This window comes from Phocoena sinus, chromosome 7 (genome assembly GCF_008692025.1).
Source record: "Phocoena sinus isolate mPhoSin1 chromosome 7, mPhoSin1.pri, whole genome shotgun sequence".
In the NCBI taxonomy this organism is placed as follows: domain Eukaryota; kingdom Metazoa; phylum Chordata; class Mammalia; order Artiodactyla; family Phocoenidae; genus Phocoena; species Phocoena sinus.
In genome coordinates this window covers 110,082,707-110,096,242 of record NC_045769.1, presented here as the reverse complement: position 1 = coordinate 110,096,242, position 13,536 = coordinate 110,082,707, and the positions used below count along the sequence as shown (strand labels likewise).

The following is a 13,536-nucleotide window of genomic DNA, read 5'->3' as shown; positions in this document are numbered from 1 at the left end:
TGCCACCAGGGAAGTCCCTATCCTTTGTCTTTTCAGTGTTGTAAATTATTTCCAGAAGTTCCTTTAATGTGAGGTTGTTGCCAGCATCACTTCCAGGGACATCTTTATCCTTTTATCAAACCATCTTCCTTAACTAATCCTTGGAATCTGGGTGCACATTCCACAGCAGCATCTTTATCTGTGCTAGCAGTTTCACCAGATAGCTTACATTCATCAAATTAATGCTGACTATTGAAAAAATGAATCCAGCCTTTATTGGCTGTAAAAGGCTTTGGATTTTTGGTTTTTTTTAATCCTCCCTGTAATTTCCATCTTCTTTCTTTCTTTTTTTTTTTTCGGTACTTGGGCCTCTCACTGTTGTGGCCTCTCCCATTGCGGAGCACAGGCTCCGGACACGCAGGCTCAGCGGCCATGGCTCACGGGCCCAGCCACTCCGTGTCACGTGGGATCCTCCCGGACCGGGGCACGAACCTGTGTCCCCTGCATCGGCAGGTGGATTCTCAACCACTGCGCCACCAGGGAAGCCCTCCATCTTCTTTCAATGTGGCAGTTAATTCAACACTTTGGTCTGAGTGATTGGGTTGTTGTGGGGTTTTTTTACAGTCTTCAATCCAAAATGGAAGTAAATACTCCGTTTCACTGTAGTGGCTTACAGTAAAATGACTTTACCACCTTTTTTATGTTCATTGGACTTTCTCAGTGTGGTCCAAGCCATAGCTTCGTACAAGCCTAGGTCCACTCCTAAATTATCTTTGCTGTTGCCATTTTCAGATCTTCTAATCACATCCCATTTTACTTCTAGATTTATCACATTTGTTTCTGCATTTTCATCGCTGTTGGCCAGTTCTCTTTCAGTCGTTCATTTTTGTAAAATTTCACCTGGGTTTATCACTAGGAAACTAGACAGCACAACTACACACTTCACTGTCTGCATGAACTGAGAAGTAGATGTGCAGTGATCAACCAGTCAACGACATACTTCGAAAGAAGTGATGTGCGATGCGCATGTCTGTAAGTTACAGGGTGGTTTGTGGACCGAAGAGCTAGCAGCAAAGTTTGCACTTTATGAAGTTACTCACAGTTAATAATTATACTGTAGTAACTGAAATTCGAACAGTGTTGGTGGGGGACTGGGGGAATGCAGTTACACGTATGTATGTGAAAGTCACACATATCAGTGTTGTGCGAAGTAAGCACTGTCTGTATATTAGGAATAAACAAGGAGCAGCAAGGGAGAGCAGCCTAGAATGAGGGGCAGGGTTGTACAAAATGGTTCAGAGATAACAATGAGAGCCAGATTACGTATACAGGGCTTTGTGGGCCATTCAAAATCCTTTGGATTTTATTTTGAGTGAGGCAGGAGTGCCATCCGAGGGCTAAGGCATAGGAGTGACATGATTTGACTTACTTCTAAAAGGATTGCTCTGGCTGCTGTGCTGAGAATCAACGAAAGAAGACAAGAGTGGAAGCAGTGAGACCAAGTAGGAGATGATAAAACCTTAGGACTTAATGGCTTGGACCAGCATGGAGGTAGTAAAAGTCTTCAGAAGAGTTCAGATTCTCAATATGTATTGAAGGTACAGCTGTCAGAATTTTCTGAGTGGAGAGAAAGGGAAGGAGGCAATGCTAGCTACCAATTTTTGCCTGAGCAACTACAGATAAGGAATTACCCTTTCTGAAGTGAGAAATAGCAAGGGGGAAATCAGGAGTTTACTTTTAGATATTTTATTTTGAGATATCCAAGTGATTAAACACACCCAAGTGGAGATGTCACGTGCATAGCTGGGTATATATTTCTGAAGTATATACAATTCTGGAATTGAAGATGGAGGTCCATGCTGCTGATTAAGATTTGGGAATTAAAGCAGGTACTGGCATACCTTGTTTTATGGCGCTTCACAGATACTGCCTTTTTTTTTATAAATTGCAGGTTTATGGCAGCCCTACATCAAGCAACTCTATCAGTGCCATTTTTTTTTTTTTTTTCAGCATTTGCCCACTTTGTGTCTCGATGTCACATTTTGGTAATTTTCACTGTATTTCAAACTTTTTCATTATTGTTATATCCGCTATAGTGATCTGTAATCAGTGATTTCTGATGTCACTGCTGTGATTCCCTGAAGGCTCAGATGATGGTTAGCTTTTTATAGCAAAAAAGTATTTTTTACAATTAAAGCATGTATATTGTGTTTTTTCAGGCATAATGCTGTTGCACACTTAATAGACTACAGTATAGTGTAAACATAACTTTTACATGCACTGAGCAACCAAAAAAGTTGTGTGACTCGCTTTATTGCGATATTCATTTTATTGCAGTGGTCTGGAGCCAAGCCTGCATCTCTAAGGTATGTTGTATGTATGCTTTAACACCATGAGAGTGGAAAAGCTCCCACTGACAGTGAGTATAAATAGAGAAGTGGTACAAGGACCACACCTTAGGACATAACCATCTTTAGAGGTCAGGAAAGTACAAAACCAGAAAAGGAGACTGTATTCCTGTCCTGTGTTATGTTCCCAGATAGGCTGGTGCCATAATTAAGTCCTCAATTAATGAACATTTAAGTTATTTCCATTTATCACTGCAATAAACATTACTGCAGTGAATCTCATTATCTATCATTGAGCCTCATTGCAGACATTTCTCAGGGATAGATTTCTGGAAGCAGCATTGATGGGTCAAAGTAAATGTGCAGTTTAAATTCTGATTTCCAATCGCTCTTCCTTTTTACATGCTTACAAGATACGTGTTCCCATTTCCTGCACATTCTGGCCAACACCAGATATTAAATTTGCAAACGTAATACACTTATTTTCAGTGTTTAAGATTTTTTTTTAAAACAAAGTAGCATATGGAGTTATTTTTAAAGTGGTAGAAAAAAAGTAGTTCATGAAGGTGAAGAGCACACTGTGATGTATCAATACAAAAGTTTATCCCTTGTGAGAAAAACGTGCAGAAACTTGGGTGAGGAGGGGCTGTTGTAGACTCTTTCCTGGGCTTAGTATGGTTCAGAGAAGCTGTGGGGTGGGCCCCATACAGGCACCCAGGCTGGCCTCTTTTTGCAGTTGGCAGTCTGTTTCTGTGGCACCTGAAAGAAGAGAGTATTTGGATTGTGAAAAGCAACCAGCTGAAAGAGCAGTTTTCCTACCCTCCCACGCCCAAGGAGTCTCACGTAAATGGCTGTTTCTTGGAATAGCCCAACTCATTTACCGACGAGTAATAACAGAAGGATTGATGGGAAAATAAGTTTAAAAAGTAGGAAAAAAGCAACAGAATATACTAGTTTGTTCACTGAGAACACTCACCAGAAAAACATTTACAGGGAACAGATGAAATTTATAACAGAATATTTGACTGTGAATAGAAATTACTTAACGAAATAGCCACCACTTTTATGAAACAGAACACAAGGATGAAATACAAAGACGCCCAAGAATAAATGAGAAAACATAAAGAGATGATACGTGAGTGGACAGAATTCAGTAAAGATCTAGAAGAAACCATCACAGAATGAAGTACAGTTAAAACAAAAAACAGTGTAGGCATAGAGGGTGGAAATGAAAAAAGTGAACAAAAATTTTAAAAGAAACAAAACAAAAACCATACAGAACATGCTGTGATACAAGTAAGATCAAACATATACATGTCAACATCTCTGAAATCAATATATAACTTTAAATTGACTGCATGTTAATATCCTATTTTTTTTTAATATCCTATTTTTAATTATGTATTTTTAAGTTCACAAAATATTGGTGTATTGTATAATGTTGGCAACTTAGATTCACTGAAATACTGAAATAGACTGGTGTTGTGTAGAGATGGTAGTGGGTAGGTTAGAGGAAGGAGACTTCTCAATACATCTTTCGAAACGTGAATACCAATATTTTTCAAAACAAAACGTTAAGAAAAGTTGAATCTTAGAAAACAGTAGATTTAGAAAGTAAATCCAGACGCTAACAAAATAGATATAAAAATTGAATTTTAAAAGAAGTCACATAATACAATACTACAAGGCTACTATTCATGTTTGCTTAGGTTTTCCCTGCCAGCCACTAGTTCATCTTCAAACTCTCCACCAAACCTATAGAAAAGCTCTGAATAAAGGTGGACCTATAGATCTCTGTGTCATTTGTTCTTGGTAACATCCCTCCAGTCCGCATTGGTTGCTCTCTAGGCAACCAATATAACGTGGCAACTCCGAACATCAGACTCCCACCCCTCCCCGGGTTTGTTGCTGTTCCTTGTAGTTGTATAGTGACTTTTCTGAACTAATTCTTTAAAATCTATATCTTTGTCTAATGCAGCCACTGAAATCTACTTGGTTAACTTTGTAGTCAGCTAATGAAAGAACAGATTTTCTTCAATGCCTGGAACCAATAAGTCTCCATGTGTTTGCCAGAGAGCTGTGTGTGTGTCTTGGGTACCCTGTCAACACTTAGGCAGGCAGTTGACAGCTCTGCCTAAGCCCTCTCTTCCTGCTTGCACAGAGCCTCACAGTCAGCCAGAGGTGAGACTTAGGGCCTTCTCAGTTCTTCCCTGGGCGTGTGCTTAGCCCTGGGTACGCACACAGCCCTACATGTGCGTGTTGCTTCCTAGACTGCCAGAAATATGTCAGAGCTGTTCAAATCTCCTATGGATATTTCATTCTCCAGTTTTTCCTTTCACGTTTTTTGGGTAGCTTATTGTTTGCTTCAACTGTTATCATCCTCTCAGTCAGCTGGGAAACTGATCGATTGCCTCTAATATTTTCCAAAAACACACCTTGGGAAAAGGTCGTTTGCACTGACAAGCTCCAAGTCAAGTCAAATAAGACAGCCTTGCAAATGGGATCAAGCAGACAGGTCATATAATGGTAATTCTTTGGTAAAGAGGGTTTGTAGTGGCTCTGACCCCTCTGGTAGCTGCGAGGCTGCTGGTTTTCACTGTCAGTGTGGGCTGTTGGCTGATAAGTCTACTGTGGGGCTGGAAATGGAAGAATGGAAACAGTGCAAGTTAAAACGCCACAAAGTTTACTGTTCTTACCAAGATTCAGCCTCTTTTCTTGAATAGTTTTGCCAGATTGTTGAAAGCCTTTGGTTAATTTCTAGTTCTGAAAAAGTTGTTTCTGACTTCCTTTTTTTTTTTTTTTGCCAGTTTTTTGTTGCTTTTATGAAAGGGAATTTTCAGAGATCCTAAGTCTCATATATTTTTGCTGATGTCTCTGGTTATTTTATCTCTTTTTTTTTTTTTTTTTTGGTCGTGTTGGGTCTTTGTTGCTGTGCATGGGCTTTCTCTAGTTGCAGCGAATGAGGGCTACTCTTTGTTGCAGTGTACAGGCTTCTCATTGTGGTGGCTTCTCTTGTTGCGGATCACTGGCTCTAGGCACGTGGGCTTCAGTAGTTGGGGCTCACGGGCTCTAGAGCGCAGGCTCAATAGTTGTGGTACACAGGCTTAGTTGCTCTGCAACATGTGGGATCTTCCAGACCAGGGCTCGAACCCATGTCCCCTGCATTGGCAGGCGGATTCTTACTGTGCCACCAGGGAAGCCCTATTTTATCTTTTAATTGTCTTTAATTCCAGAATAATCCTTACCTCAACACCACCCTTATTTTTTAAAATGCTTATCTTGAAATAATTTAAGACTCACAAGAAGTTGGAAAAGTAGTACAGAAATTTCCCATGTACCCTTTTTCCAGCTTCCCCAAATCATTACATCTTACATGACTCTAGTACATTTTTAAAATGAAAAGACTGGCATTGATACAATACTGTTGACTTAACTACAGACCTCATTAGAATATCACCAGTTTTTATAATGTCCTTTTTTATTCCTTTGGTATATACTACTTTGAGATTTTATCACATGAATAGATTTGTATAACCACTGTTATAATCAGAATATGGAATTGTTTCATTACAACAAAGACGTTCCCTCATTTACAGTCACACCCTTCCCCCAACCCTAACTCCTTGCCATTCAGCTGTTCTTCATCACTATAATTTTGTCATTTTGAGAGTTTTATGTAAATGGAATCGCATAATTATGTATATAATTATATAGCTTATTTTCACTTGGCATAGTACATTTGAGAGTCTATGCCAAGTTGTAGCATTGTAGTACTGTTTTGGTTGAGCACTGTTTTATCATATGGATGTAGCACAATCTGTTTATCTGTTCACTCATTGAAGTACATTGGGGTTGTTTCTAGTTTGGGGCTATTACAAATAAAGCTGCTGTAAACATTCATGTACAGTGCTCTGGGTAGACCACATTTTCCACCCGTTTTCATTTCTGTAGGATAAAAATCCCAAGAGTGCAGTTGCTGAGTTGCATTGTACGTGTATATTTTTAGTTTTATAAGAAACCTCCAAACTGTTTTCCAGGATAACTGGACCATTTAAAATTCATACCTGCAACATAGGAGATCCTTTTATTATACAACCCTGCTAAACTCCTTTATTAGTGTTAGAAGGTTCTTGCTTGTTTGTTTGTTTTTTAATTTTATTTATTTTTGGCTGTGTTGGGTCTTCGTTGCTGCACGCAGGCTTTCTCTAGCTGCGGCGAGCGGGGGCAGCTCTTCATTGCGGTGTGCGGGCTTTTCATTGCGGTGGCTTCTCTTGTTGTGGAGCCAGGCTCTAGGCACGCGGGCTTCAGTAGTTGTGGCATGTGGGCTCAGTCGCTGTGGTTTGTAGGCTCTAGAGCGCAGGCTCAGTAGTTGTGGTGCACGGGCTTAGTTACTCTATGGCATGTGGGATCTTCCCAGCCCAGGGCTCGAGCCCGTGTCCCCTGCACTGGCAGGCGGATTCTCACCCACTGCGCCACCAGGGAAGCCCTAGAAGGTTTTTTGTAGAAATAGTTGCTCCACATTCTTTCCTGCACTTGGTATCATAGGGTATTATATTTTCACCATTCTGATATGTGTGTGGTCGTGTATCATCGAAGCTTTCTTTGCATATCTCTAATGGCTAATAGTGTTGAACATTTTCTTGTGTGCTTATTAGCCTTCTGAATATTTCCTTTAGCAAATTGTTCATTATTCATGTGTTGTGCCCATTTTTAATGGGATTATTTGTTTTCTTAGTGTTGAGTTTACAGACTTCTTTATATTTTCTACATATAACTCCTTTATTAGATATGTGTTTTGTTTTCGTTTTTTTAACCATCTTAAGTGTATATTTCAGCAGTATTAAGCATATTCCCAGTGCTGTGCAACTATTCTCCAGATATTTTTCATCTTACAAAACTGCAGCTGTATACCCGTTTTACAGCAACTCCCCATTGTCTCTCATTTCAACCCCTGGAAACCACCATTCTGCTTTCTTTTTCAGTGAATTTGACTACTCTAGGTAGCACATATAAATGGAGTCCTACAGTATGGTCACCCCTCGGTACTCTCTCGGGGCATTGGTTCCATGACCTGCGCCCCTGCATATATCAAAATCCATGGAAGTTCAAGTCCCTTATGTAAAATGGCATAGTATTTTCATGTAACCTGCGCATCTCCAGATTACTTATAATACCTAATACAATGTAAATGCTGTGTAAATAGTAGCCAGCATGCACCAAGTTAAAGTTTTGCTTTTTCGAACTTTCTGGAATTTTTTGTTCCTAAATATTTTCCATTCACTGCTTGTTGAATCTGCAGATGTGGAGCCTGTGGGTATAGAGGGCCGACTGTATTTTTGTGATTGGCTTATTTTACTTAGCATAATATTCTCAGATATATGCAGTATGTGCTTTGCAGATATATTTTTCACTCTCTGCCTTGTCTTTTCAATCTCCCAAAATGGTCTTTAGCAAAGCAAAAGTTTTTATTTTATTTTATTTATTTATTTTTTTTTTTGCGGTACGCGGGCCTCTCACTGTTGTGGTCTCTCCCGTTGCGGAGCACAGGTTCCGGACGCGCAGGCTCAGCGGCCATGGCTCACGGGCGCAGCCGCCCAGCGGCATGTGGGATCCTCCCAGACCGGGGCACGAACCCATGTCCCCTGCATCGGCAGGCGGACTCTCAACCACTGTGCCACCAGGGAAGCCCAAAAGTTTTTAATTTTGATGAAGCCCGATTTATCAGTTTTTTGTGCTTTTGGTATCATGTCTAAGAACTCCAGTCATAAAAGTTTTATAGTTTTACATTTTTACGTTTAGATTTATGATCCTTGTTTAGTTCATTTTTGTATATGGTGTGAGGTTTTGGTCAATATTGAATTTTTTTGCCTATATAAGTCCTGTTGCTTGGGGCCTTGAACTTGAGGGGTATTGTCTTGTGTTGCTTTTGATATTCTGAATTTTCAGCAGTAGTATATAAATTTTCAGCAGCAGTAATATAAATCAGTAAAGCTTTACAGCTATCAAATGAAATATTTTACTTAAAAAAATGTTTGAGAAGAATTTGTAATGACATCGATGACTTCTTATAAAACTGAAAAAAATAGAATATACATTTTTGAAGACTGTATCTGTAGTTACTTTAGATGTCTGAAGTATTTCTGGTAAAACATACCGGAATGTTGTGGTGACCCTGGGTAGAGGGCTGGGTGTTCGAAGTGGAGGGAAGTTATTCTCAATTTGTATTCTTTTCGATCTTTTCCATGTGCATGAGTTTCCTGTTTTATAAGAAGTAGGTTTACAAATGACATATGAAGTGTGAGTATAGTTGTTATTAAAAAAAAAACCTCCGGGGCTTCCCTGGTGGCGCAGTGGTTGAGAGTCCGTCTGCCGATGCCTGGGACACGGGTTCGTGACCCGGTCCGGGAGGATCCCACATGCCGCGGAGTGGCTGCGCCCGTGAGCCATGGCCGCTGAGACTGCGTGTCCGGAGCCTGTGCTCCGCAACGGGAGAGGCCACAACAGTAAGAGGCCCGCATACCGCAAAAAAAAAAAAAAAAAAAACAAACAAAAAAAAAACCTCCTAAGGCAACATATGCAATAATGAATTCTTGGAGGGAAAAATACACTAATGTAATGAAAATTGGTTGTCTTTCAGTGATGTGACTTTGATTTCTTTAAAGTGTTCTTCGTTTTCTAAATTAATTTTATTACTGCCTATAAAAACGATGGGGATGGTTCTGAAACTTGAATTCCCTTTAAAAGTTACCCTAAAGTTCAACTTTTAAAATCAAGGAATAGAGTTTTAGTTGTACTGTGTGTTGTACAAAAAGAATTGGACAGATATTCACCTTCTGAGATGATGCAGGTTAAGGCAACTTTCTGTGTTTGCTTTTGTGTTTCAGTGCCAAACCCAAGTCAGAGATCCACGTATCGATGGCCACTCCAGTCACTGTGTCTATGGAGACCATGTCCAATCAAAATAATGATCAGCCCACCGTTGCAGTCCCACCCACCGCTCAGCAGCCTCCACCAGCCATTCCAACTATGATTGCAGCAGCTAGCCCCCCGTCACAACCAGCGGTTGCCCTTCCGACCATTCCTGGAGCAGTTCCCGTCACTCCACCCATCACCACCATTGCCACTGCCCCTCCACCGCCAGTGGCTGTGGGCAGCAGTCTCTCCTCCGTTTTGGGCCCTCCTGTACCTGAGATGAAAGTTAAAGAGGAAGTGGAACCAGTGGACATCATGAGGCCAGTTTCTGGTAAGTTCATTCACAGTATGCTCTTTGCTGGCAGTTGCTTCTTCCCCTTGTCCTAACTCTCCTCAGAGTCCAAACTCTTGTGTGACCCTCAGCCAGGAAGCCTGACGCCTTGATGCCCATTTGAAACTTGTATTTCATTGGTTTTTAATAAATAGGAGAAAGCATTACGCTCCTTTTGAAAACTAAAACCATACTGCTACCCTTTTATAGTTAATTTTCTCACCAAAATCTTGAAAAAGATTATTATTTCCCCAAGAATATCTTTGAACATAGCTTCTTGTATTCATTAAGAAAATATGGCCACGTAAAAGGGGTTCACAATACAATCATAGCTAAGTGCTGATTAGTTTACAGTGTGTTCCCTGCCAATTTTTGTTGCCTTGTGTATGCAATGAAGTAAGATTTGTGTCGTAGAAAGTAGTCTCTTGATAAGTTTATTTGTGATTAGTAAAATCTCAAAACTACCATTACCCCCTCCCTCTTCTCAGCTCTAAACTTCTAGTTTGTAAAAGGCAGGTCACTTTAAAGGTTTTCTTTTTGTTTGGTTGGTTTTCTGTTATTTTAATAACTTACGTGTAATCTTATTTTTCCTGACTACAAAAGTAACATTCAGTGTATGAAATTTATAAAATACAGAGAAAGCCAAAGTGGAAAACAAGTCAGTTTGTCCCATAGTTACCCAGTATTACCCTCTTAACCATTCGGCATGAAGGCCCCCATCTCCCCTGCCGTCTGTTCAGTTATGAGGTGTGGTCATGCTATGTCTACAGTTTTTAAACCTGCTGTGTATTTATTTGCTTATTTATTTTCATTTTATTATGCCAGGAAATATCCTTCTATGGCACCCATATTTAGCCTCAGCACTTCCATTGAAAGGTACTGTGGATAACCCTGGAGGGGAAAGGAAATGGTCTCACTTTTGCGGTTCATCTGCTCTTTCAACGTTCTGGGTACTTCCTCTTAACCTCTCGGTACTAGGAAGTTGGCAGTAGTCCTTCCTCAAACTGTAGGGCTCTGCACCGGCCTTTGTCCTGTAGGGCTCTGCACCAGGCACTAATGATACAACCTTGTACAAAACAAGCACAACTCCATCCTCTTGGAGCTTACCTCCTCGCAAGGGCAACAGACGGTAAAATGAAGTAGAGACAAAATATAAGGGAAAGTTAGGGCTGGAGCTGTGATTTTTAAGAATGTTTTAAAGGAAAGGCCTTACTGAGGAAATGATCTTTGAGCGAGACGTTAAAGAGATGAAATGCTGGCCATGAGGATATCTGGAAGAAGGTCATTTCAGACCGGGAGAGCAGTAAATGTAAAAGCCTGGTGTGCTCAAAGAATAGCAGAGGCAACAGCAGATGGAGCTCAGTAAATGAGGGGAGCGGGATGGACAAGGTCAGAGAAACAGGGTCAAGACTGTGAGAGCCTGTGGGCCACTGTAAGGCCTTCGGCTTTGCTGAGGGAGGTGGGAGCTATTAGAGGGTTCCGAGCAGAAGAGAGACTTGAGCTCACTTCCGTTTTTAACAGACCACTCTGGCTGCTCTGTGGGAAAAAGACTGGGAACAAGGGTGGAATTAGGGAGATGTGTTTAGAGCCTGCTGCATTAATTGCAGGGACCAGTGAAGGTTTCAGCCAGGGTAGTAGCAGTACCAGTAGTATGAAGTGGTGAGAGTCTAGATATATTATTGAAGTAGAACTGAGAGGATTTCTTTATTAAGATGGAATGTTGTGTGTGAGGAACGGCATCAGAGGCAACTATAAAGTTTTTGGCCTTAGTGTATGGAAGCATAGAGTTGCTGGCAGTTGAGGTAGGGGAGGGTGCGGCGGCGGGGGCGGGGGGGGGGGGGGCTCCATTGTGTAGGGAGAGATCAGGAGTTAGTTTTTAATCTTATCCATTAAGTTAGATCTTAATGGATAAGATCATCTGAGGAATGAGCGCACGATAAAAAACAGAAGCAGTTGTGAACTGAGCCTGGGGCACTGCACCATTTTGAGGAGGGAGAGGAGGCCGAAGCTAGCAAAGGAGACTTAAGTGGAGGGGCCAGAGTGATAGGGAGAAAGCGTAGAGTGTGATGTCCCTAGAAAGCCAGGACAAGGGTCATGACTGATGAGAGATCAAGTAAGGTAAGAACTGAGCAGGACCATTGGATTTAGCAGTATGAAGGTCACGCAGATCTCGAGAAGAGCAGTTTCCACGTAATGATATTGGCCACAGCATCATGGGAAGTGGATTCAAGAGAAAGCTGGGAAACAACTTAGAGACAGGGAGTATAAACAGCACTTGAGGAGTTGGTTATAAAGCGCTAGAAAAAGGAAGGGCAATATCTGAAGGGAAATGATGCCAAGAGGAAGTTATTTTTAAGACAGGACAAATGAGTTTTGTATGTTAATGGGACTGATCCAGTAGAGGGGAAAGAAGTGATGATGCAGGAAAAAGAGATGAATTCCTGGAGCGATGTCTGAGGAGGTGAGAGTGGGTGGGACGTATTGTGTATGTGAAGGAATCTGTGTCTGCTGAAATCACAGAGAGAAAGGAAGTGCCTGGTCACAATGCATGTAAGTAGGTATAGCTGGTGGGAATTTATGGACATTTCCTTCTGATTATTTCTATATTTTCCAGTAAGCTAGAGAGCAGGGTCATAGCTGAGGGTAGGGGTGATATAGGAGGTGTTGAGGGTGAATGGACTTGGCAGATGCGGGAGGATCGTCCAGGAGCAAGGGCCTGCTCGAGGTCAGCAAGCATGCTAACAGGACACCTGTGCCCGTTGCTGTGTGTTTTTCTCTGGCCACACTCAGCTGCACAGGTGCAAACTAGTTGGAGAGTTGGATTTAACCTGTTGTGCTTTTTGCTCAGTGAGTACAGTGAAGCAAAAGAAAGGACAATAAACGAATAAAGTGAATAAAATTAATGGGAGAATTAAAACCCAGTGATAGGAGAGAGTGGACATTTGAGGGATGAGTGACAGCAAATAAGTGGTATGATTAATGGATAATAGTTCCTAATGGGGTCTAGGAATTGTTGGAGGCAAGTTACTAAGAGAAGTGACCTAGAAAGATAGTTGGGCTATCTTTGGGCTGGAAAGTCAGATGCTAGAAATTGAGATGTGATGACAGAGTGAAGGGTATGACTGTTGGGAGTGGGTGGCTGAGGAAGGGTGGAGGGAAAGGATAGGCCAAGGATATATGGTATAGAAGAGTTGAGGTGAAGTTTTCTCATGATTTGCGTGTCCCCAGACACATGATCCATACAAGCCCAAACAAATGATGTTAACGTTGTACTGAGAATGCTGCTTATCTGGGGGCAGTGGACTGTGGTAGTTAAATAGTCCAGGCTCCGAAGCCAGACTGCCTCTGTCAGCTCCCAGCTGTCCCACTTCCTACTTGTGTGATTTGTGCCACGTTTTCTCATCTTTAAATTGGGGCATAATATAATGCCTACTTGCTCAGATTACTTTTAAGATTATATCAGTTAATGGGTTATCTCCTAGAAATCAATGCTCAAAGGCTTGAAAAACAGTGGCTTGAAACATGTACGGTTTTATTGTCTCCCTTGAAGCGAATCCTGAGGCAGACAGTCCAGGCATGGTATGTGGACTCCATAAAATCATTAGGGATCCAGGCTCCTGTCACCCCTAGCATTTGACCCTCATGCTCTTGATTCAAGATAGCTGCTGGAACTCCAGCTATCCCATCTGAGTTCCAGGGTCACAGGAAGAAGACGAGGAGTGGGTCGTGCCTTCTTTCTTTTAAGGAAACTTCTTAAAAGTGCTACAGAGCACTTGTATTTTCATTTCAAAAGGCCACAATGAACTGTAAGGGAGACTAGTAAATACGGTCTTCCAGCCAAGTGACAGTGTGCCCATTTCAAAGTGAGGGGTGCTCGTGCTAAGGGAGGTGAAGATGTGAGGTATTAGAAAGCAGTTGGCAGCCTCTGCCACAGTTGGAGTGCTTAGCATAGCGCTGGGCATGTCG

At 41.5% G+C, this 13,536-nt stretch overlaps 1 protein-coding gene across 8 annotated transcripts in view; it reads left to right on the top strand.

Annotated features, from left to right (window-relative positions):
- The window catches only part of SAP130 (Sin3A associated protein 130), a 75,859-nt gene that overhangs the window by 40,887 nt on the left and 21,436 nt on the right, over nucleotides 1-13,536 (top strand). For all 8 annotated transcript variants that reach the window (XM_032637772.1, XM_032637775.1, XM_032637778.1 and 5 more), the window contains one exon: nucleotides 9,212-9,570. In XM_032637772.1, coding sequence (XP_032493663.1) covers nucleotides 9,212-9,570 — 359 coding nt within the window. The remainder of the gene's footprint in view (nucleotides 1-9,211; nucleotides 9,571-13,536) is intronic.